The sequence below is a fragment of the Xenopus laevis genome, chromosome 3S (assembly GCF_017654675.1).
Source record: "Xenopus laevis strain J_2021 chromosome 3S, Xenopus_laevis_v10.1, whole genome shotgun sequence".
NCBI classification, from domain to species: Eukaryota; Metazoa; Chordata; class Amphibia; order Anura; family Pipidae; genus Xenopus; species Xenopus laevis.
In genome coordinates, this window is record NC_054376.1 from 99,463,553 (window position 1) to 99,487,802 (window position 24,250).

General features: G+C 40.2%; 2 protein-coding genes across 3 annotated transcripts; both read right to left on the reverse strand.

The window, feature by feature from the left end:
- Positions 1-1,598: 1,598 nt before the first annotated feature.
- On the reverse strand, positions 1,599-12,731 carry b4galt7.S (xylosylprotein beta 1,4-galactosyltransferase, polypeptide 7 S homeolog). Of its 2 annotated transcripts, none has more exons than XM_018254372.2 (6): positions 12,614-12,731; positions 7,318-7,668; positions 5,553-5,778; positions 3,822-3,905; positions 3,597-3,701; positions 1,599-2,004 (listed from the first exon to the last, which is right to left on the reverse strand). In XM_018254372.2, the coding sequence occupies exons 1-6, from the start codon at positions 12,649-12,651 to the stop codon at positions 1,849-1,851; spliced, it is 960 nt and encodes a 319-aa protein (XP_018109861.1). In that variant the 5' UTR covers positions 12,652-12,731; the 3' UTR covers positions 1,599-1,848.
- Positions 12,732-15,317: 2,586 nt separating this feature from the next.
- Positions 15,318-20,482, reverse strand: tmed9.S (transmembrane p24 trafficking protein 9 S homeolog). Its single transcript, NM_001094622.1, is given in 5 exon segments — positions 15,318-16,415; positions 17,168-17,314; positions 18,243-18,370; positions 18,903-18,999; positions 20,329-20,482. Coding segments are annotated over 4 exon segments (429 nt in total). The 5' UTR covers positions 18,907-18,999; positions 20,329-20,482; the 3' UTR covers positions 15,318-16,265.
- Between the last annotated feature and the right edge of the window lie 3,768 nt (positions 20,483-24,250).

The following is a 24,250-nucleotide window of genomic DNA, read 5'->3' on the forward strand; positions in this document are numbered from 1 at the left end:
AAAGGTTTACTCAAACATGAAACGGTGCCACATTTTGTGGACGGATGAAAGCAAGATTGTTCTTTTTGGGTCTAGGGGCCACAGACAGTTTGTTAGACAACTCCCAAACACGGAATTCAAGGCACTGTCACATCATGATATGGGTATGTTTCTCATACTGTGATTTTGGGGCTATTTATCACATTCCAGGGATCATGGATCAGTTTCAATGAGATCTGACTGCAGCAGGCATCCTTTTCTTGGCTGAGCCGTTCCAGTGCCAATGGTATATATACTAGGGGCTCGGGTGGGGGGTAGGACCCACCAAGTGGTGACCTCCATGCAAAAGCCAGATGCACAAACGGGAGTTTACCTGTCTCTGCTCCATGTCTATCAACCAGGGAACTTTCCACTAAACACGGATAGCGCAGGAGGTTGTAGCCGCGGTGGGCGGTGGGCTTTGGGCCAGAAGAAAACAGCATGTGCAGGCGTGAGCACGGACGTAGACACATGCCCGTGCACACAGCCGGCGCAGGGAGGGGGGCCCTGAGGTGGCAGCCCCGGTGGGCCTTGCCCCCCCCAGTCCGACCCTGAATAAGCAACATCTTGGTTACAGACAACAAGATTGACGTTACGTGTGGCCAGCCCAATCCCTGTACCTTAATCCAATAGAAAACTTGTGGGGTGACATGAAATATACTGTTTCTGAGGCAAAACCAAGAAATGCAGAAGAATTGTGGAATGTAACAGGTGCCAGAAGTTGGTCGACTCCATACATCACAGATGTGCAGCAGTTCTCAGAAACACTGATTATACAACTAAATATCAGTTCAGTGATTCAAAGGAAAGCAAAATCTTGAAACATTTTTCAGTTTATACAGTAAATGTTAGAGTTTGTAAAGAAGAATGCAGACACTGCTATTTTTTTGGAACAGCCTAATATTCCCCTTTCTTCACTTTCTGTAAAGGAATAACACAAATGTGATAAATGTTTTTTCATGTTTTGATTTGGAATAGAATGTGCAGTGTTCCCAATGCATTTGTGTGTATGGAAATAAAATCTATTAAAAGGATGTTCAGCTTTATTCACTTTTTTTTTAAATATATTTGTATTATTCTGAACACAACTGTATGTCAATTACAGATCCCTGAAACAGGCCTGGACTGGGATTCAGCGATGGGCCCAAACCACCCTCCCCCCACTAGCCCACTAAATAGTGACTGTCTATGGCACCTTAGAGCAGCACCTCTGGCATTTGCCAGAATCCTGGAATTCTAGCCTGGGAGTTACAGATGTGTTGGGTTCACCAGCTAGATGTCTGTTTCTTACCCCATAGGGGTAATCTGTTTATTGCCTCAAAGCTGCTAAAGATCACGAGGGCTAACAATTTAGCAATGCAGTTCAAGTATTTGGAATATTTACCTTTATCAGTTTTAATATTGCCTGAATATTTTTTACACTAAGGGGCATATTTATTGACAAACATCATTGGTGATGTTGCCCATAGCAACCAATTAGATATTTGCTTATGTTAACGTTTAGGTGACTGTTTAAATCTAATTGCAGATTGGTTAAACATGTTCGTCGCCAATGTTAATAAATACACAAATCTTTTTTATAAAGTAACAGTCTTTTTACCAAACAGAATGGCAAGGCAACTTTCATGTAGACATTAATCCCGTAAATAAACGGTTTTCCTTCATTGTTGGATACTTGCAGGTCCATGTGGTAGGTCATTTGGTGTAAAATCCCAAATAAAATATGAGCACTCTGTAGAATTGGGTGCTGTTTATTATTGTATAAAAAATGTCTCGGAGTTCATTATTGGCTAAAATTTCATCAGACTTGTTGGAAATAGCTGTCGGGCCTCAGTTAAAGACACACCATGGTGTGTGCCCCAAGTCACATTCCAGGAGAACATTCAGTACTGTGCAAGGGGCTCCACTGATGGTGACCTCTGACCTTGATTCCACACGATACTTAACACTGTGCAAACCTCCTGCCCGATCCACTTTAAACTGCTCCTGTGGTACACCAGAAAAGAAGGAAAGGATCAGTGAAGCAGCAAATGAATCAAAAAGAGATACAAACTACATAAAATATCTTGATAAACATAGTTAACAATCCCATGGCATGTGATATCTTATAAAGTCAAACTCATTAAAGGAGAATAAAACCCTAAAAATGAAGATGGCTAAAAATGCCATATTTGTATCAGCCTAAAGTTTCAGCTTGTCAATAGCAGCAATGATCCAGGACTTCAAACTTGTCACAGGGGGTCACCATCTTGGAAAGTTTCTGTGACACTCACATGCTCAGTGGGCTCTGAGCAGCTGTTGAGAAGCTAAGCTTAGGGGTTGTCGCACATTTTCAAGCAGAAAATTAAGTTTATCTGTAATATACAGTAAACTGATACTGCAGGGCTGATTATTAAATTGTGATGCTAATTGCACTTGCTTCTTTGCTGCTGCGTAGTAATTATCTGTATTAATTACTAATCAGCCTTATATTGTGACATTTATATTCTATGTGTACTGTATATTGTGAGTGGGTCCTTAAGCTTAGTAAGTGACAGTCTGTGTAGTTTATGCACTCTAAAGCTGGCCATAGACGCAAAGATCCGATCGTACAAATCAACGTACGATTGGACTTTCCCATTGCCCGACCCTCCACTAACCATTCAGATCAAAGTCTTACCATTCAGATCAAATAAAGAAGTTAAAGAACAGATCAGCCGATGTTCTGCCCCTGACAGCAATCGTACGATATATATGTCTGACAAAGCTAGTGACAGTCTCCCACTGAAAATCATAGGATCGGCAATATACGCAGAGATGTTATCAGCAGCCGATAATATTATTTTCTAACCTGTCCGATCTCCGCCGGACGAAAAATGTCGGGACTCTCCACACACTGTCCGAAAATCATACGAATCGGATCGTTGCGTCTATGGCCAGCTTAAGGCTTAAACAGTCAAGGCCCCAACTCAGTCAATTTTCACAGAGAATTACACATGTACATAAGTCATAGCTCCCAACATTTTGAAAAAAAAAAAAAAAGAGGGACAAAAAAGTTGCCGTGCGTAGCGCATCGAAAATGTGTTTGGGCACGCCCATTTTTTGTGGCCACACCCCCTAATTACCATGTTCATTTTACAAAATGTGTCAGGTTATGAAAGTTTGAACATATTTCTGTAGGTTTTTTCAGTTATTAAAGTTTTGCTAAAGAAGGTGAATTGCCCTTTAAGATGTGAGTCTAACTTTTCCCAAGGGACCGGTTATCTTATATTGTTACAAATACTTATTTGCTTATCTTGAAATTGTTACAAAATTTTGGTATATTCTGCTGTTGCTGTTCTGGGCTCTCTGCCAAAAGCCAATTAAGTTAGAAATGAAGTTTATTTTTCTAGTTGTTCACTGCATAGAAAAACGGGACTTTTCAGTACAAATGAGGGACTGCAGATTGAGCTGTCAAAAGAGGGGCCGTCCCTCTAAAAACGGGACAGTTGGGAGGTATGAGTAAGTGTAATATGCCCACAAAGAGAATTCATATTCCCCTAACAGAATGTTTCATTTGGCATATTCATTTTTAAATTCAAAACTCTCCTGTGCTTCACCTGCTTCTGAGCAGCAATCCTCTTCTGGTCTCGCTTCCTCCATGCAGGGTCATGTATGTGACGGAAAGTTTTGTATCCTGTGCTTATTCCTGTCGGACGAAAGAGCTGCAAAAAGACACAGATGTCAGAACACTATAACAAGCATGAAGTCAACTTACAATGAAACAGGGAAAATTGGATCTTTTCTATAAGGTGCAATCACAAATCATACAAAACTAAGATCACCTCTAGTTCAGCTCCTTTTATCCTTCTGTAAAACTCGTCATCTTCCCTACCCCATCCCCAGAATCGATTGGACATTCCATTGCACTAAAATAAAAGTAAAAAAAAAAAGAACAATGTTGAAAGGACAAGGAAAAGCAAATAAATAAAATCCAGTTTTTACTTTCTTTAATGAAAAGGAAACTTATCTCCAATATACTTTCATTAAAAAATGTGTACCATTTTTATAAGAAACCTGACTGCATGCTAGAGTCCTGCAGCGGGTCGGGTACCCGCGGGTTACCCGCAAAAACCTGCGGTACCTTTCAGGTTAAGGGGAGACGTTCTGGGTGCGGGTAAAGACGCGGGTCGGTGGTTCTGCGGGTTTGCAGGTCTACTAAATAGCGATATTTACTCCTTTTTTCTGGTCTCGGCTATTTCATGAGTAAACAGGATTATGCATGAGTGAGTGGGAGTGAGCGGGATTATGCATTAGTGAGCAGGATTATGCATGAGTGAGCAGGATTATGCACGAGTGAGTGGGATTATGACGGATTATACATGAGTGAGTGGGATTATGCATGAGTGAGTGGGAGTGAGTGGTATTATGCACAAGTGAGCGGGAGCATCCATCCTTACTGTTAACCTTTTAACAACCAGAGTGGCAGTTCAGTTATCTTAAGATTTCAAAGAGGCGTTCACTGATTACATTTTTATGGGGGGGGGGGGTTAACATGTCCTTTAAACAATACAAAAACTATAAAATCCACATTAGATTACATGACAACACAGGACCCAGTGCAGTCTGTATATTCTGATTATTAATCAGTCTTGCTGTATCGGCTTCTGACAGATATTATTTGACTTGTGCTCTTTTGATAATTTATGACGATCCCTAAGCAGCCCAGAACACACTGAGCATGTGCACAGTCTTGTCTTGCAAAGATGTACTGTATCACAAAGTTACAAGATGACAGCCCCCTGTGGCCAACTCTGAAAGCATTAATCATTTGTTTGATTAGGCTTGTGGTGCAGTAAGTTCATGCTTATGTTTAGTATACAAAATACAGCATTTCTAGCCTTATTCTATATTACACTTTCCTTGTTACAAACAATAAAGTAGACAACTCGATCAAGTACATGACCAGAATTAAATCAACAAGCAATGCAAACATATCAATATGCCAAGAAGGGATATCTTAATTAGCACTTCATGAGAAACTGAGGAGATGTTTTGAAGTTCTACATGGGTATAATATTTCTACAGAAACAATAAGTTTATCACACTGAGCCTATAAAACTCATAACAGTCTATCTAACAAACTGCTGAGCAAACTGTTATTTCCCAAAATTGCAAACAGTGAAAAATGAAGACCATTTCTAGACTAAAGGTGGCCATACACGGAGAGATCCGCTCGTTTGGCGATGTCGCCCAACGAACAGATGCGGCCGCGATCCGACGGGATTATTAGTCTCATCCGATCGAGATCTGGCCGACTTTCAGCCAGACCTCGATCGGGGAAGCCCGTCGGGGGGGACCCCATACATGAGCCAATAAGCTGCCGACTCGGTCTATCGGCAGCTTTTATCGTCCCGTGTATGGCCACCTTAAATCATACTGAAAGGCAGCACAGTGGTTCAGGATGCCATCTTGGGAGCTGTCTGCAACTGAACTGTTTTATGGCAGCCAGGTTATTTTGTATAATACTTGTTTTCATTTATACAAATCCATTTGCAATGATTTATTGAACTCACCATTTCATAATGCTGTTTGGTGAGCAGCAGAATCCCTCCCACATATGTCTTGTAATGATAAAGTGGGTGCAGCTCTGGGGAGGCCACGTGGAACGGTCCCTTATCCGGGAAGCCATAATCCAAATCAAGGTTAAGAGGCAACAGGTCCACATCATGCATTGCTATGTAATCCGTTTCATTCCCGCTCTCCAGGAAGCCCACATTAATCAGAGAAGCTCTATTAAATCTGCATACAGAATAATAAAACATAAAAATATTCTCAGTTTCGCGTATATGATCAGTATACTATTGCAGTAGTATTCAGGGCCTCATTTTGCAAGGGATTTAAAATACAAATGCTGCACAGGCAGGGCACTGAGTTCCCAGCACATGGCCCAACTCATCTTGCATGAGAGTATGGTGCTCTGTTTTCAAACTATGGGAAACCTTCCACCATGTCTGATGAGTTTCCTGGCAGAGGGAGGGCAGATACTACAGCTGCACATTACAGGCACTGCAGTTATAAAAGTTCATAGCCATGAAAGGTGTCCTCAATCCATAACCTACTAATCAGCAGTCTTACAACATTGTTTCAGGAGTCAAGCTGCACAGAATATAAAGAGCAAACAAGGACTATAAACTAAATTTTTCAAATAAAGTTGAAACTATTGAAAACAATATTTATTCATTAATGTATATTGGAAAGTTGCTTAAAATTACATTTTCTTTCACTATAAAAAAAAAAGGAGTTTTTTGTCGGAGGACTCCTTTAAAGGAGACATAGCATAACTAAATTGCCCATGGAGAAAAAGTCTGTTTTCCAGATCAACAAAAGAAAGCGCCAATGCCATCAAAACATAATCTTTACATTATGTTTAATTTCGAACTAACCATGTTTCTCATATTCTTTAGAAATTGCCCAGCAAGGTAGCTATATCCCTAGGACAATACCCCATACATAGAGAAACCTCAAGAAAAATGTTGCAAGGCCATTTTAGGGAGATACAAGTTACATTCACACTGCAGTGCTAGACAAATAACTAAAGAGAAATGTGCTCATCTGGTTTACATTCAGCTACAAGATTTACTCTTTACTGCTTTCCTTCCAAATCCACTATGAAATAAACATTATAAATTAAATTACGTCAGTCATCCTGCAAAATCATAACTATTATTAAAAATATTGGAAAGCTGCGTACAGTTCCAAAAATGCATTGTCTGGGTTTGCATCCCTTTTACCTGGCTCCGTTTTATGCAGCTTACCTATGCAATATAACAGCAGAAATCAGAATGGATGATGCCAAAAAGGCAGCCTTGTGTGTTTACTGTGACTGGCTGCTTTAGAATGAACTGGTAGTTGCCCTGTCTGAACACATATCTAGTAGTCCCACGGTCCATAAACCGGAATCAACTCAATTAATTTTACTAGTGAGAGGCAGGTCGTGCCAAGACATAAACTGAAATCAGAGTGCTCATGTGTTTCACATTAGCAGGAAAGGTTTCAGGAGAGACTGTGCAGATAATGGGCAACTGATCCTTCTCTGTATCTTGTAAGAGAAGTGCTCTGATCCTGAGTGTATATTAATATCAGAAAGCAAGACACCTTATCTGATGTTTTTGTGAGAAATAAACCTCATGCAAACAACTTCTAAACAAAACAATAAACATTACTTTAAGTTAAACCATTTTGAAAGTAGTATATCATGTCAAAGGGTGACTCTTGTTATAAATAAAAAGAGAACAATCACAATCACGGCACTCTAGAAAAATTCAACTGCATACATACCGAAAATGATCCACTTGATTGATGATGAAAATATGATGAAGGATTTTTTTCTGTATCAAGTACTGATGCATATGAGGAACAAAGCTCATAAGTTCTTCAAATCGCTCCCGAAAAGGGATCAGCAAAGCAAGCCGGTGAGGACCCCATGAGGGATCTTCATTCACAGTCCTAGGAATCTGGGGGCAGGACTTCTGAGAAGAGACTTCATCCTGAATTGCTCTCTTGTTCACATCACCACCAGTACAGCTGAGTTGCAACCAGAGCATAGATAGAAAACCCAGGATCAAGCAAGTCAGGAACAAATTAAAAATGCTGCATTTCCGAGGCAGAAACCCCAAAAACAAGCTTGATCTGAAAAAAGGGAAATTAGTGAATCATTCCAGCATCTTTGACAGAAATAGTATGTGTTTAAACAAGTAACTGCTGCTGTGCCAGGTGTCATATTTGATGGTGGGATGAGAGGCAACACAGAATATGACATCAAACACAAAAATTACCACTTTTTATCAACAAAATGATCTAATGCTTGATATATGGAACCTTATTTACTAACCATTGGACAAACCATGAATAGTTACAATAAGCAATGGCAACCAGTAAGCAGTGGTGGATTTTTATCTGGTGCTGCCAAAGGCACTTGCCCGCCCTTCTCGTACATAACTTGTCACTTGCCCAGTGCAGTCTGTGTATACGCACCAATGATATAGGAAAAACAATGCCCCCCTCAGGTCAGGTGCAAGACTTAAATGTAAGTGTCTGGCGGCAAGGCATTCAGATTTTTAAATCATTCCGACAGAAGTGCTGCCTTAGTCACAGACCCTTTAAACATGGCCATGGCACTTAACTTTGAGTGATCTAGTTGCAGCTACAATAACAGCAGCAAATAAGTATTTGCTTTGATTTACTGCACCAGTGCAAGTTTATATATGAGGGCCATAGATAGTTGACACATATCATCAATCAACCCACAGATTACTAAAATGATGTCAACTGTCCTAAAAAAAAAAAAATTGTAAGTCTGCGATTGCCCTTATGCCTTGTTCAAAAGTGAATTATAAAATCCAACTTCGTTGGGTGTCAGAATGAGATGGTTTGCATTTTCCGTTTAGCTTGTTGTACAGGTATGGGATCCATTATCTGGAAACCCATTATCCAGAAAGCTCAGAATTACAGAAATGCCGTCTCCCAAAGACTCCATTTTATCCAAATAATCAAGATTTTTTAAAATGATTTCCTTTTTCTCTGTAATAATACAGTACCTTTAACTTGATCCAAGCTAAGATATAATTAATCCTTATTGGAAGCAAAACCAGCCTATTGGATTTATTTAATGTTTACATGATTTTCTAGTAGACTTAAAGGAGAAGCAAACCCTAAAGTTAAAAACCCCTACCACCCTACCCTACATAGACCTCCCTCCTCCTCCCTCCCTCCTCCTGTTACCCTTGGCAAATGCCCCTAAGTCTTTACTTACCCCTCTGTGCGAGTTCAAGGGCACCATCTTCTTTTCTTCTGTAATCATTGGAAAATGAGTGCCGTATTGGCGTATGCGTAGTTGGAACAATTTTCTGTTTTGCGACAACTGCGCATGCACCAAAACTCACGGAAATTGCCGAAGCGCAGGGAAAAGACCTGAAGATTACCTAAGTGGCTGAAGATGGCGCTCGAGAACTCCGCTGGACAGAATCTGCAGCGAGGGGTAAGTAAAGACTTAGGGGCATTTGACTGGGGAAGCAGCTAGGTTGGGGGGACGAGGGAGGGGGTCTATGTAGGGTAGGGGGTAGGGTTTTTTTAACTTTAAGGTTTGCTTCCCCTTTAAAGGGGACCTGTCACCTTAAAAAAATATTCCAAATCCTATTTTATCACGTTAGTCAAGCAAAATAAACTTTAATTACACTATATAAATTATGTGAATCTTGTTTCCTTCGGTCTGGGAATTCATATTTATTCATAATACATAATTATTCATAATTATAACAAGTAGGCACGAGCCATTTTGTGGACACTGTTATTTAGAAAAGCCTTGCATCATCTCAGAATCTTGTTTCCTTCGGTCTGGGAATTCATATTTATTCATAATACATAATTATTCATAATTATAACAAGTAGGCACGAGCCATTTTATGGACACTGTTATTTAGAAAAGCCTTGCATCATCTCAGAATCTTGTTTGTGCACCAGAATGGGGAACCTGATGTCCATCCCCATGCACTGGCTACACAATTAAATGATAAAGAGAGAGGGGAAATGTGGGGAGAGCAGTGAGATCTAGGAAGCACTGAATATAAAGTGAAAGTAATTGCAGCTGCGCCTCTATGAATTGATTGACAGCTGAAATTTTTAAACGAGTTTACAACAGCTATGAATGGTTTAATAAAATAAAAAAAAAATGGATTTCATGTTTAATTTGAAAAGGACTTTTATTATACAGCTTTTTATGTCTGGATGACAGGTCCCCTTTAAGGTATGAAGATCCAAATTACAGAAAGATCCGTTATGCGGAAAACACAGGTCCCGAGCATTCTGGATAACAGGTCCCATACCTGTATGAATACAAGTATGTGTATCTATTATCCATAATAGCACGTGATGTTCTAGATTGGAGCTTTTTCTTCTTGATTTCGATTGCTATGTGCAGAGAGAGGTGATAGACTCCCTATGTAAATGATGACCAGTTTAATGAGGCTGTATTCTTAAATCCCCCCCCCATTTATATTTAATATTTTGCCTACAGAGGAGTTTTTTTTATTCCTTTCTGCCTTGTGCCTCAATGTCATTTGTATTTAGTGAAATAGTATAACAGTGTTTCATTGAATCTTGTCAACCTTACAGACACTAATCAAATACAGTTGTGGTGAACAGGTTTCCTTACCTGCTGTCCTCTCTGAGGTACAGAGCTGGCTTTCTCCGTGTCATATACATCTTCCTCTGACAAGTCACAGTCCTCTCCCACTTCATAAATAACAGTTTCTTAAAGCGTTTTCATAATAACCCTCCAAGCTCAACCCTAAAGGCATTGCACAGAGTGGCCTGTATGTACAAATGAACAGCATCGCCTCCCACGGACTGTACCACTTGTCATCAAGCGCCATAACCGTAACATTGTATATTTTTAATATAAAAAATAAAAACGAATACTACCCCATCCAAATAATACCCATGTCCTACAACATTTTACTCTCCGTGTTCTGTAATGAGTTTTAATACTGCTGTGAAGCTACGTGCCCCCCGACGTCTTTTCTCCTCACAGGAAATCCGGCTGTAACCGGAAGTCAGTCTGCAGTACACCGGGGGGATTCACATGTGGCGCTTTAGTTCTCCCTCTTGTGGAACGTAGTTTACTTTTGGGCTGGGGGAGGGAAAGGCTGTGTCAGTTAAAGGCTGGGGGAGGGAAAGGGAAGCAAGGAAGGAGCCACTGATTATACTAAAGTCCTGCGGCCCATTCACCATTCACTCAGGCGGTCAATGCCTCTGCTTTTTGTTATTTACATTTGTTGCTGGAGTTTTTCAATGGCTACTGGTCCTGTTAAAGCCAGAGAGGAGTGAGGGCAGTAAATCCTGTAAAATAACTGTGCCACCCTGCTATAAATTCTGGGGGTATTAATACATGGAATTGCCTCTGTTCCATCTTGTTATGGGTTTGGGGTATTTATACAGACAATTGCCCCTGTGTCATCCTTTGTTTTAGTAAAGTGGGTGTGGCATTTAGGATTGTGGTCAAAGTGGGTGTGGTTTAAACATCCTTTGCTGAATGTTTTGGGGCCCACCTTTTGGATCTTTGCCCAGGGCCCAACAAGGCCTTTAAATGGCCCCCGCTGATAGGAAGGCTTTGTACATGGAAAGGCTGTGTGTAACAACAACACTGTCTGAGGGTTAGGCTTTTTAGAGTGAAAGGCTGGGGAGGGGGGAGAAGCTGTTTGAGGGAAATGCTGTGTGAAGGGGAACCCTGTGGGTGAAGGTTGTTTGAGGGGAAATGCAAAATCATTATTTGGGATGTACTGTATCCTGTCAGTAAGTAAAGATCCCTTATCCAGAAAGCTCCATGTTAAAGGAAGGCCATATAGACTCCATTTTATCCAAATAATCCAAATTTGTAAAAATGATTTACTTTTTCTCTGTAATAATAAAACAGTAGCTTGTACATGATCCAAACTAAGATATAAGTAATCCTTATTGGAAGCAAAACCAGCCTATTGGGCTTATTTAAAGTTGAAATGATTTTCTAGTAGATTTAAGGTATGAGATCGCCCGGGAAACCCCAGGCCCGAGCACTCCGGATAACCATTCCCAGACCTGTATTGTTCAGTGGGTCCAATAACATGTATTGGACAGCTAAAAAGAGTGTTTGCTCTTTGCCTTATTGTCATTGGAACTTTTTTTTTCTTTGTATACTTATATACTAGGGATGCACTGAATCCAGAATCCTTCTGCCTGGCCGAAGCAAATCCTAATTTGCATATGCAAATTAGGGTCTGGGATGGAAATCGCATAACGTTTTCTGTCCCTAGCATTAAATATCAATATTACACCTTCTCCTTTCATATGGATACAGTTGTGTGCCACGTGATCCTGTACTACACACACACACACACACACACACACACATATATATATATATATAAATAATAAATATATATAGTAGCACATATACATATAGTAGCATTGCCTCACAAAACCATGAGAAACTGTGCAGAAATACTGCATGCATACTGATACTTGTATTTCCACTTATATAGATATACACTCATACTCGTTTAATAAGAGGTATGACTGTGAAGTCAGGGTCGTTAAGGCAAATACAATGTAATATTGTATTTTTAATACGTTTTTTAGCTTTGCATCTGTTTGCTGAACTACATTTTTTCTCACCATTAGGTGATATTTCCGTTGTACACCATCTGTCCAGAGGTAGTGCCTGGATAGACATCAAGGGGTATATTTATAAAAGAGTGAAGTTAGAGATCACCACAGTCCGCTGCAGTTCCTCCACTCTCCATTGATTTCTATGGAATGAAAGTGAAAGTACATACTTTGAAACGATGTCTTTAAAAAATCCCATAGAAATGAATGGAGAGTGGCGGAATTTCACTCTAGCAGACTGTGGTGATCTCTAACTTCACTCTTTGATAATTATACCCCCTGTGTTTACATTTTCCACTAGAACAGCATTGTAGTTTTTGTAAGAAAAAGTTACAAATGAGAATCAGTGATCCATTTTTACCAACACCTTTGCTCTGCGAAAATACAAAACAGAAAATATCCTCTGCCAGTAGTTCAAATATAAATGTCTACTTACTTCAAAGGAAACTCTGCTAGAAGTGCTTGTCGAGGCATGGAGAAGTCCACGGTGCAATAACCACATGTAATGGAGGAAGAGTTTTTGGTTCAGGTAAAGAAAAGGACATTTACTTACTGGAAATACCTGTTATTCTAGTCTTTCAACCAGCACTGTTACTTGTGAGTAAGGGTTACTCTTCCAAACAGAAAAACAAAATATTACTTCCCTTTCCCCATCTTCTATATTTGCAATGTCTTTTACAATAATACACCTGAAATTCTTAAGGGGAATTATCGCAAAAATTTAAATTTAATATTACCTTCATCATACTGAAATAAGAAACTTTCTAAATACCGTGCAATCAATTAAAAATTCTGTACCGTTTCTGAAATAATCAAGTTTATCTTTTTTCTTATCTTATTCCTCTCTCAGCATCGGTTTCTCTACATTCTCTCTTCATGCAGCAGTTGGGTGTCAGATGAAGGATCCAATATATCTTGTAAGGGGCTCCTTCTGAATAGAAGATGTATAAGAGCTTATTCTATTAAAATCACCAGAAATCATGTCTCTCTACATGCAGTATTTGAGCAAAAGGCAGTTATTTTGTTAGATTTTGTTTGTACTGGTATCAATTATTTGAGTGAGCTCTAATACATAATACAAAATAATTTTATTAAGGAAGGTTAATTTACTGTATATTTATCAGTCTAGGCAGCTTTGAGGTCTTTGCACTTTTATTTGTGATATTACCTGGCTACCCCCTGCTGCCCTTCTTATTCCTCAATGCACCATGCTGCATCAGCTATTTTTTCAAGGGATTATTTTTGCAGCCTATGGGAAGGGATGGGATCAGAAAACCCTTATAAGGCGTAGAGAGGGCTGAACAAATGGAACAAAATTGTAAATGCAAATTCAACTGGACATTTTGCAAGGACTGGAGTGATATGCCCTATGATAAGCAAATTAATTGGATTCCTGTGTAAAGGTGGTCATACACTGGCCAATAAAAGCTGCTGAAAGACAAATCAATGTTCAGGCAGGCTTATAATTCCCATTTGATCAGGGACCACATTGGTTGTTGCACTTATCGATCCTACCGCCTGCATTTATGGCCTTGTGATCCAATTGTTGGGCCCTAGGGCCCATGATCAGATCAGTCTGATATCTCCCACTCACAGTAGGCATATTGGTGCAGATCCGATCGTTTGGCAACTTCCCCAAATGAGCGGATCTACCCATGTATGGCCACCTGCTGTGCCGTTTAGCCCTATTTTAACTTGAATGGCTGCCCCGTGTCTACACAGCTTCTGCAGCTTATTTTTATAAACTATTGCATGAGAATGCACCATTCAGACCTATATTTTACGTAGAGCTTATCTAGACCCGTGACCCTACAACATTTTCACAGAGACACAGATCTGCGTTGCCCTGGATGCCACTCTGACTGCCCTAATAGTTATCACCTAATCTGGTCCTTACTACATCCTGGCAACAAGTGATCAAGTTCATACATCATGTGATGGGCTCCTCAAGACAATCCTAAAAAATTGATGGGCTCCTGGAGACAATCCTTAAAAATTATGTTTTGAAGGATTGTACTGATTGTGTTTAGGGGAAAGATACTATCCCAACCAGTCACCAACCAAACCTTTATCATCTGGGTGTTTCGGATCTGCCCTCTTTCCCCATTGAGAGCAGGGCAGCATAGTTGGCAACTGCCAGGCTTCCCAAGTCCATCTGTCCCCACACTTCTGCCCGGCTCACTCGCATCTGTTTCCCCCTTGCAGAATTAAATCTCCTGCATGCCCAATTTTGCAATATTGGTAGAAAAGGTAGAAGTGGCATGCCACTCAAGGCCTGGGCCTTTCCACAAATCTGGGCCTTGCAACTGCCATGTTTGTTCGCGTCAAATCCCCTGGCAGTGATACCAGAGCAGGAGTATTCACACTGGTAGCCAAACTGGAAGTTTTCACTTTCCAGAATCACTGTGACTATCTGATGCTATTACACAAGGGAACATTGCATGTGGAAATTCTTAGAAAACTTCACTAGTTGCTTGGGGAACACAGAATTCTTATGACTGTTATTTGACTGAAGACAACTACAAGGGACAGAGCCACATGCTTGTTCCTGAAAAATGCAGATGAGGTTGTGTAGCTTGTGACATCTTGATTTGCTTATTCTGCAAAAAGCTGGAGCACAGTTAGGCCTAGTCCATAAATGCATGGAACAGTAACTTACACAGAACTGGAGTGCAGGCAGGGGCAACGGGTAGTCATACTGATGCAAATTTATTACCACTATTACTTGGGTTGACCTTTACATTTATTTAAAGAGTTGACGATTCCAACAATGGTACCAGAAGGAATAATGAAAGCAGTAACATTTTAAAGATGCACAATTAGGAGTATGAACTTTGCCTAATTCCCTTCATTGGCCTATTTGCAACTAAGATAATAACTACATATACATAGTGAGCAATGTTCCCTCTAATTCCTTCTCGGCTATGCGAGCAAAACAATAATGTTGTGCGCACATTTCAAACTTGTGTGCTCATTCTTTAAAAACTGAGAACACAAGTTTTAAAACGGTGATAGAATTGATATGTTTTGTGTTTTTACAAAATTCTTTGTGTGCATTTTGCTGTGTGTGTGTGCTGGCCTCAAAATGTATGTGCACACCTATGGTGATTCATCAATAGTGACTATAATGTAGACGCAAATTTAAATTAAACACAGGTTAAAACAAATCTTTATTATTTAAAGCCAAATTTATATATTTTTTTTAAAAAAAGAGGAGATCAGTAACAATAGGATCCATGTAATTGTTAGACCCCAGTGGCTAAAATCCCTGAAAACAATTGAAGCCCACTTTATGGCAGTCCTCTGAGCCCTACTGTGAGTGGCTTAAGTACTTGGCAAGTGCAATGACTCCAGAGATAAAGCTTTGAATCTCACTGTGACATAAAAAAGGAGCAGCATCGGAGATAGGAAACTGCATTTTTCACTTGGTCGGTGACAAGCAACCTTTGGAACTTCTGGGTCTGGGAAGCTATAACCCATAGCATAGGGAATGCTGGGGATTGTAGTTCCTTAACAGCTGGAGCACCAAAAGTTTTCACATAAAACAGTGCAAAGGACTATATAAAGGACTTAGTTCTGGACTTTCTTTCTTCCACTGCCTTGATATCTACTGTACAAAGTCATCAGGTAGCAAAGAGTTCATGACAAAATAAAATAAATCAACAACCCACATACCCATATATCATTTGTTAAATTACATGAAATAAAATTACAGAAACCTTCCTCACCCTGTAGAAAAAAAGATCCCCTGCACACAGATTGGGCAGAAGGTGTAAGCGGTTTGGGTACCTCCAGCTGAAGAATGCAAGGCAGTATATAGGGATTTAACTTTATAAAGTTGGTTTTCTGTAGGATGTAAAAAAGGGAATAGCAGGCATCTAATACTAGCAGTGCAGGGGAGAAAAGGTACAATCTCATTCTAAAAATGGCAAACATAAAATCCAAACTGGGTGACTGTAACACATTGTTCTGTTTCCACAAACCGGTGTCACCCAGCCTTACAATCCCATCCTGAGAAATCCTGCCAATGATGGAAGACACAGGATTAAAGAAAGGCCAAGCCCTTCTGTAAGAAGCCCAAGGTGAGTTTATACAAGTTTCTTCGCTTCAAAGAAGCCCTTTAGATGTTTCATCTGCCAAACGCCAATAGTCACTAGGATTAAAGTCTGAGCGATGGACCACCAAAGGACCCGCTGACTGGTGCTGTCACTTGTCTGTCGGAACCTCTCCTCTCGCCACTGAAGGGGGGAAATGACAAAGAAGAATATAATTGAGAACCAATGCAGAATGCCAAGAAAATGTACTAATCTACAGAGAGTATTTTCCATATTTATATGCAAGCATGAGATCTTACTCTTGCTTTAGTATGCAACTATGAACTGTAACAAAAATGTATTGGTTTCAATATATTTAATATATAATATATCACCTTCACTAAAAAGTGTCATTGCAATGACCCCAGTGAGGCTCAGTCTATAATTGCACAAATCGTAAGTTATTACGCATTGGAAAAAAATTGTATCTTCATGAGTTTCGCTGACCCCCCTCTGTTTTGATACCGTTATCTCTAGCTTGATGCCAACAGACAATTTGCAATTGGCAATTACTATATTTAGATTTTTTTGTTTTGGTTTGGTTTGTCCCAAACATTTGTTTCAATGTCTGAGAGAAGTATAAATAGCAGATAGCCAAATAATTCACTGATTCTATCAACAAGAGAGCAGTATAATTTCATATTGAAATTAAACGGCCGAGATCTTTAAAAGAAAAGACCCAACAAAAGGAACACACAATACCTGAACATGGAAGCTAGAAGAAGAGTTTCCCCTGTGTTTATTAGGCCAGGGGATAGTCACATTTCAAGACTCCCCTTGTACTTGCTTCCATGTATTAATAGGATTACTTTTGCCTATATCCCAGTTATAAAACAGTACTGGACATGCAATCACTAGGAAAGTGCTCATTGGCTTCCTAATAGTCATTTCCTTACTCTCTGGTAATTCTGTTCCTTCTGAATCTGTTCCACTTGCTCTACGAGTTGCCTGACACGTAATTGTAATGTGTTTAGCTTGTCCTTGGCAGCAATATCCACATAATCATTGGCATGCTCCCCAACCTGGATATCAAGGTGAACTCGCTGAAAAAAATAAAGAGTACATTTGAGGACAACATTAATTGTATTTGTATGTATATTTTACAAAATTGGGTGCACTCACTGAGAATTCACCAGCCTTCTCACAACTGAAACACGAGTGTGATACGAGTACATGAAATATTTTGCTGTAAACTATAGTTTATCCCCATATCAATGACGCATAACTAGTTAGTGTGTGCAGGGATATCTGGATTGTTACAAGAAAAGCTTTGCATCCATTCGACATGATAAATAGATATTGTGCATTTCATACTTGCAAATTAGACCACAGGAAATGACTGCATTGTAACCACAAAACTTGTAAAATGTAGATTTCCTTTTTCAATCACAAGTCTTTGCATTTACCTTGATACAGAGCTGCAAAGCATATTCACATCAGCACCATGTAACTGTATTTAGATCTTATCTAGCTCTATTCTAACACTGTCTGTCATTATGTCCATGTACACAGATTCTCAAAGGAGACATTTTGTGTAAAAAATAAGAACGTACCAGTGCGTTATAATCATTTAGATATAGAAGAATTGTGCTTAAAAAATTAGTGTTTCAGGCTGATTTATTGAATATTTCTGCATAAACCCTAATAATCCCTCCCTTCCTGGCACTGTAGGACAGGAACCAATCAGCAGCTAGCAGGACCTGATAGGGAACTGAAGCCTGTGCTTGTGTGACTGCAGGGCTGTGATTGGCTGTCCCCCTCCTACTGTGCTTCTGGCAAGGACTGTTAGGACACACCCACCCCTCATTTGAAACAGGGACCAGTGAACATCTATAGGGAACTCCAATAAAGAGGCTATTTTAAACATAGTATTCATTTTTAGCACCATGTAAAAGCAACACCATATATTACTCATAATTGCCTATAAAATTAGTTTTTTTATTTATCCTATATGTCGCCTTCAATACTTACCAGCATACCTCCAGCAAAGAGGGCAAACTTAGTGGAGTTAGAATGCAGACAGATCTGATGCTCTCCAGGAGTATGAGAAGTAAAAGTGAAACGTCCTTCAGAGCCATACTGGCGAGAGAGAATGACCTAAAGAAAAAAAAAAAAAAGTCATAACATTGTTGTATTCTTTTTGATTGGCTACTGGTCTTAGGTCCACATGGGAAATACTCTGACTGCTTTCAGTCCTACTGCGGCCTCAGCTCGGCAATGAGCCAATTCAATGCGGTAAAGAGAGGAAGCTACTGCCTGTGACTGGGATAAAATCAAGCTTGTGATTAAGTGTCAGATGGACACGAAATGTGTAAAGCTCGAAATGTTGGTCTAAATAAAGGTTTTTCAATTTTTAACAAATACCTTTTATTGTTCTATACGGATTGACCTGGGCCACTTCTCTACCTTGGTGAGTTCTCTACTGGGAATAGATAGATTTGTGCTTGCTCTTCCATTTTGGACTGGGCTGAAATCAGCCATTGTATTTCAGCTAACTTATTTCAGTCCTTTGTGGACCTAGCCTAAGGCAGCTCCATGTTCCTTGTCAAGATGCATAAGCAGACAAGCTTGGTTTATAGCTAAGGCATAATAGAACTGCACACAATCAAACCCTAACATGCTCTTACCTTATCATCCGGATCCTTCACCTCTACAAACATGCCAAGTCCAGGTGTTGCCGGCAGATACTCCTCTCTCTGCTTATCGTACAACTGGGTGCGATAATTCCCTGCAATGCCAAAGACACAGATGAGATCATCTATAATATACAGGGTAGAGTAAATGATGCCACAAAATGTTGTATGATTATGTGTGTTTATAGTGTTTACTAGCCGTACTAATTAATCAGATCAGAATGCCTCCTGTGTCACTACCCTAAATATCTTGTGTTTTAATGTTTCACGATGATCAGATAGTAGAAGCAGAAGTAGCTGAATAAAGGGGTTGTTCACCTTTATATTAACTTTTAGTATGATGTAGAGCAGGGATCCCCAACCTTTTTAAACTGTGAGCTGCATTCAAATGTAGAAAGAGTTGGGGAGCAACACAAGCATAAAAAGTGCCAAATAAGAGCTATGATTGGCTGTTTGGTAGCCTCTATGTGGAGTGGCAGCCTACAAGAGGTTCTGCTTGGCACTATACTTAGTTTTTATGCAATTAAAACTTGCTTTCAAGCTTGGAATTCAAAAATGATCACCTGCTATGAGAATCAACATCCAATTGGTTGGAGAGCAACATGTTGCTCACAAGCTACTGTTTGGAAATCACTAATGTACAGTGATATTTGGAGGCAATTTTCAATTGGTTTTCATTTTTTAACTATTGGTGCTTTTTGATGTATTTCGCTTTTTATTCAGCAGCTCTCCAGTTTGCAGTTTCAGCAATTTGGTCGCTAGGGCCCAAATTAACCTAGCAACCATGCACTGATTTGAATAAGAGACTGGAATAAGAATAGGAGAGGACCTCAATAAAAAGACGAGCAATAAAAAGTAGCAATAACAATAAATGTGTCGCTTTACAGAGCATTTGCTTTTCAGATGGGGCGAGTGACCTCCCCATTTGAAAGCTGGAACAAGTCAGAGGACAAACTTCTGCTACATTGTTTCAAGAGTCAGAACCAGAGAAGAAAAAGAGTATAAACAAACAATGTTCCATTAAAAAAACAAATAGCTTTAAAACCATTGAGAATGTGTGTAATTAATATAGAATTCATTTAAATTACATCTTTTATTACGTGCAAAAAAAAGGTATTTCCCTTTGAAGACTTCTCAGACCTCAGTAGATTGGAAAGAAGAAAAATCCAGTCTTTAAAGGACAAGTCTTTTCTAATTGAATAGGTAGTAACACAAGGAGTAATGCTAAGAGCCCAGAGCCCATCATTATCTGACTCATGGGATTTGACAAGCCTTCATCACAGATACTTAGAAGCAGCACCTATACAAGTCCCAGTATTTCCTGTAGCTTTAGTTCCATAGTTGTTCTTGATAAAGCAAACAGGACGAATGTATAACGTGTAAGAGCCTTGTGCACAAGCTTTCCCCTTCCCAAGAGGACTCACCTACGACCATAGTCTCATCGGGAATCTCTTCTATAAAACATTTCTTTTCGGTCTCCCCTATATGGAAATAGAGAGAAAAGGCCGGGCCAAAGCAGGCAGCGAGAAGCAGCAATAATCCAGCAGCCGCCATCTTCAACTGGAGGCGGAAGCCCACAATGCAATGCGGCTCGCCGGCTGCCACGTCCTCCTTTGGAACCAATCAACGAAGGCCGCGCAGGGGGATCTCGGGAAGTGTAGTTTATACTCACACAAACGCGTCCTCGCTGTCAGTCAAAGTATATCCTGCTGTCAGCCTCTATCATCATTTGCAGGAATTTATAAATTTATACCATCTGACGTGACATATTTAATACAATCACTTTCAGGTGGAATAGAACTCTATGTAATTTATTTTTAATTACTTTGAAGGATGCTTCTTATAAAAACAATTGCATTTTTACCATGCTAAGTCCCTCATGAATAGCGTCCCTTTACAGAGGCCCTGCCACAGTTATTGTTTGAAAAGACCTTTATTTGGCTTACCCACTTAACTATTCTGTTCTGTTCTAGGTAGGGTTGCCACATGCCACTAGGGTTGCCACCTTTTCTGGAAAAAAATACCTATATATTTATCTTCTTTCCCAATTAATAACATTGGGATCAGCCCTCATTTTTACCGGCCAGGCAGGACCCTGGACCAACAGGATTATCATAAAGTAGTAGTGGCCTAAATACAGTTTTGTGTTTTGCCCCTACTTCTATATGCAGGGTCGCCATCAGGGGGGCACAGGGTTGAGTGTTGTCCCAGGCCTGAGCAAATTTGGGTTCTAAGGGGGGCCCGGTAGTGCGACAGAAGAAGCTCTGGAAAAGAACGTAGAAAAGCCCTCCGGAAAAGAACAAAGAAGAATGCTCCGGCAAAGAACGAAGAAGCCGGGATGGAAAAGAACGAAGAAGCCGGGATGGAAAAGAACGAAGAAGCCGCAACAGAGAAGAATGAAGAAGCCATGACAGAAAAGAACGAAGAAGCCGGGATGGAAAATAACAAAGAAGCCGCAACAGAGAAGAATGAAGAAGCCACGATGGCAAAGAACGAAGAAGCCGCAACAGAGAACAACGAAAAAGCCACGACGGAAAAGAACGAAGAAGCCGGGATGGAAAAGAACAAAGAAGCCGCAACAGAAAAGAATGAAGAAACCACGACGGAAAAGAACAAAGAAGATGCGAGGGAAAAGAACAAAGAAGCAACAAGGGAAAATAGCGAAGAAGACCGCTCCGGAGAAGAATTAAGAAGCCGCAACAGAAAAGAACGAAGGCAACATGTCTGCTGGTGGGCCACCATGACATTGTGGGTCCTGGGCTAATGCCCCTTTTGCATATTAAAACGGCCCTGACTATAGCTGTAATTCTGAAGCAGAGTTTTTACCAGTTCAGGCTAACAGTAAATTATCTTTCAGTGCATAAAGTAATGCTCATTATTAAGTGTTAGAAGTGCTTAAGGAAGAATAAAGTGCTGTGTGGGCACAATGAACACCATAGCTGAGAATCGAGGTGCGAAAAAGCCCAGAAATGCCCCAACAAACTTGTATTGGAATTGCTAGAAAAACACCTGTGTCAGCACTTGTCAGGTGATAATTACCTGGAAATCCTGGAACATATTGAATGACAAGTGCTAGCACAGGTGTTTGTTGGTCTACATAAGGGCTCTTACACATGGGTGTTCTGGGCTGAGCTCTCCTGCATTCTGTTTAAAGTCATTTGACCGCAGGGGAGTGCAGGCCCAGAGGCACTCAATTCTTACCTTTGGTGCTGTCCTCACAACCTATATAAGCACTTACTTGCATTGAGGACTGAAGCATAGGTAAGAATTGGGTGTCTGAGCCACTGTAGTTGAACAGCTTAAAGGAGAATTCAACCTGTGGGAAAAAAACCCTGTACCACAAACCCAGGTAGACCCCCCCACCCTCCTCCCCCCAGGCTAACTGCCCCCCTGAGGAAATGCCCCATACTTTATACTTAACCCTCGGCGCAGATTCTTCCAGTGGAGTTGCAGGCATCCATCTTCCGGCTCCACTGTAAGCTGCTTCGGAGATCGGCAGTTCCGCGCATTCGCAGTTGTCGCAAACCAGCAAACTACTCCAACTGCGCAGAAATATCTCCCAGTCAGCTTACTAAGGTGCCGGAAGATGGATGCGTGCAACTCCACTGGAAGAATCTGCGCCAAGGGGGTAAGTATAAAGTATGGGGCATTTCCCCAGGGGGGTTAGTTAGCCTGGGGGGGGGTCTACCTGGGGTGGGGGAAGGAGGGTTTTTTTTCCCACAGGTGGAATTCTCCTTTAAAAAGGAACACAGGGGAGCACAGCCCAGAACACCAGTGTGTAAGGGCCCTAAAAAACAGTGGCAGATTAATGAGATGTGAGGCTCCTAAACGAAATTTTCCACAGGCACCCCTATGCTATCCTGATCTGGAAGTATAAGTTAAATGTTAAGTGGACCTTTACAGCCTCTGTAGCAAGCAGGAAAGGGTGGATTAGGGTTTTTACTTAAGGGTATTTTTGCCCTGCCCTGCGTTCCATTTAAAGCGCAAGATTAGACACATCCAATTCTTACTTATGGGTGCATACTCAGAACACCACATGTAAGTGCAGAACACGGGTAAAACGCAGCATGTTACATCCCACCAGTGTTCGACATTTAAGTCATGAGTAAGTGCCAATAAATAAGAATCAGGTGCGTTTAGTCCTGCGCTCTCCTGCGGCTGAACAGATTAAAACAGAACACAGGAGTGCAGGGCAAAAACGCCCTAAATTTCAGTAAAGGACTCATTCTGTCTTCTTTCATTTGAGCAGGTCAGGGACATGGGTGCACCTGGAGACACAAGAAGCCTCTCTAGCTCCATTTATTATTTGTATTTATATTATTTTCTCATTCTTTTATATTTATTTTTATCTAAGCTGCTGAGCAGGGGTCACGAGTATACCAGGAGTCACAAGAGGTCATCTAGGTTTTTTCAATTATTATTTTCTCTTCTTTTATTTTACTTTTATATTTATTCATATCTGCACTTGCACTTGCCAAACCCAAGAACAAGACTACAAGTTGCTGCCTTCCCTTTGCCTAATCTTCTCCCAGTAAACAGGTACTAACCATGCACAGCACCCGACCTAGGCCCAGCAAAGCTAAAAATAAAATTTTTAAAGAAAATAAAAATAATAATTGAAATAGCTAGATGGGCCTCTAGGCCCAACCCAGTTAAAACATTGTGTTCAAAGCTCCTAAAAAAAGCCAAATGCAATAAATCTAAAGATTCAGATTTCATATTTTTATATGATCGCATAATTATACTTATAATCACACATTGAGCAATTCCAGTAACACTGCTGGTGAAAGGCCAAGCACTGGGAATTACTCCAAACTGATGTCAAAGGCAGTTGCCTGTCTCCCAAATGCTCTCAAGGGTCAAATATTCTGACCAGTGATAACAATGGTGACATTGGATTACAGAAAAGATATAGGTATAGGATATGGAATGCAAGTGTACTGGAATCTTCTAAAGCCTTGAGACAAGGTATGGGCCGAATTGAAAAATTTTAATTTTCAAGATTTTTTTATGGTCAAAACGGTCAAATTCGACAATGAAGTTATTCAAATTCGATTCGAGTTTTTTTAAAAAATTTGAATTTGATTTTCGAGATTTATCAAACTTAAATTTAACTATTCGCCACCTAAAACCTGCTGAATTGCTGTTTAAGTCAAGTCAAGTCTAGGGATCAATTTGGAGTTCTTTGCAGCCTTCCTGACAAAAAACTCGAATAGAGTTTGATAGAGTTTGAGTTGAAAAATAATAGATTTTGATAATAAATTTCGATTGGTCAAGTTTATGGGCGTTTTAAAAAAAAAACACGAAATTTGACCTTTGATAAATGTGCCTCCCAAAGTCAACTGT

What these genes read in the sequence shown, in the direction of transcription:
- b4galt7.S (XM_018254372.2), bottom strand. Translation starts at nt 12,651, where the DNA reads ATGCCTCGACAAGCACTTCTAGCAGAGTTTCCTTTGAA. An exon ending in CCAAACAGCATTATGAAATG is followed by an intron (nt 3,906 to 5,552) that starts GTGAGTTCAATA and finishes CTTTTATTTTAG; the next exon opens with TGCAATGGAATGTCCAATCG. An exon ending in GGATTGCTGCTCAGAAGCAG is followed by an intron (nt 2,005 to 3,596) that starts GTGAAGCACAGG and finishes GGTGTACCACAG; the next exon opens with GAGCAGTTTAAAGTGGATCG.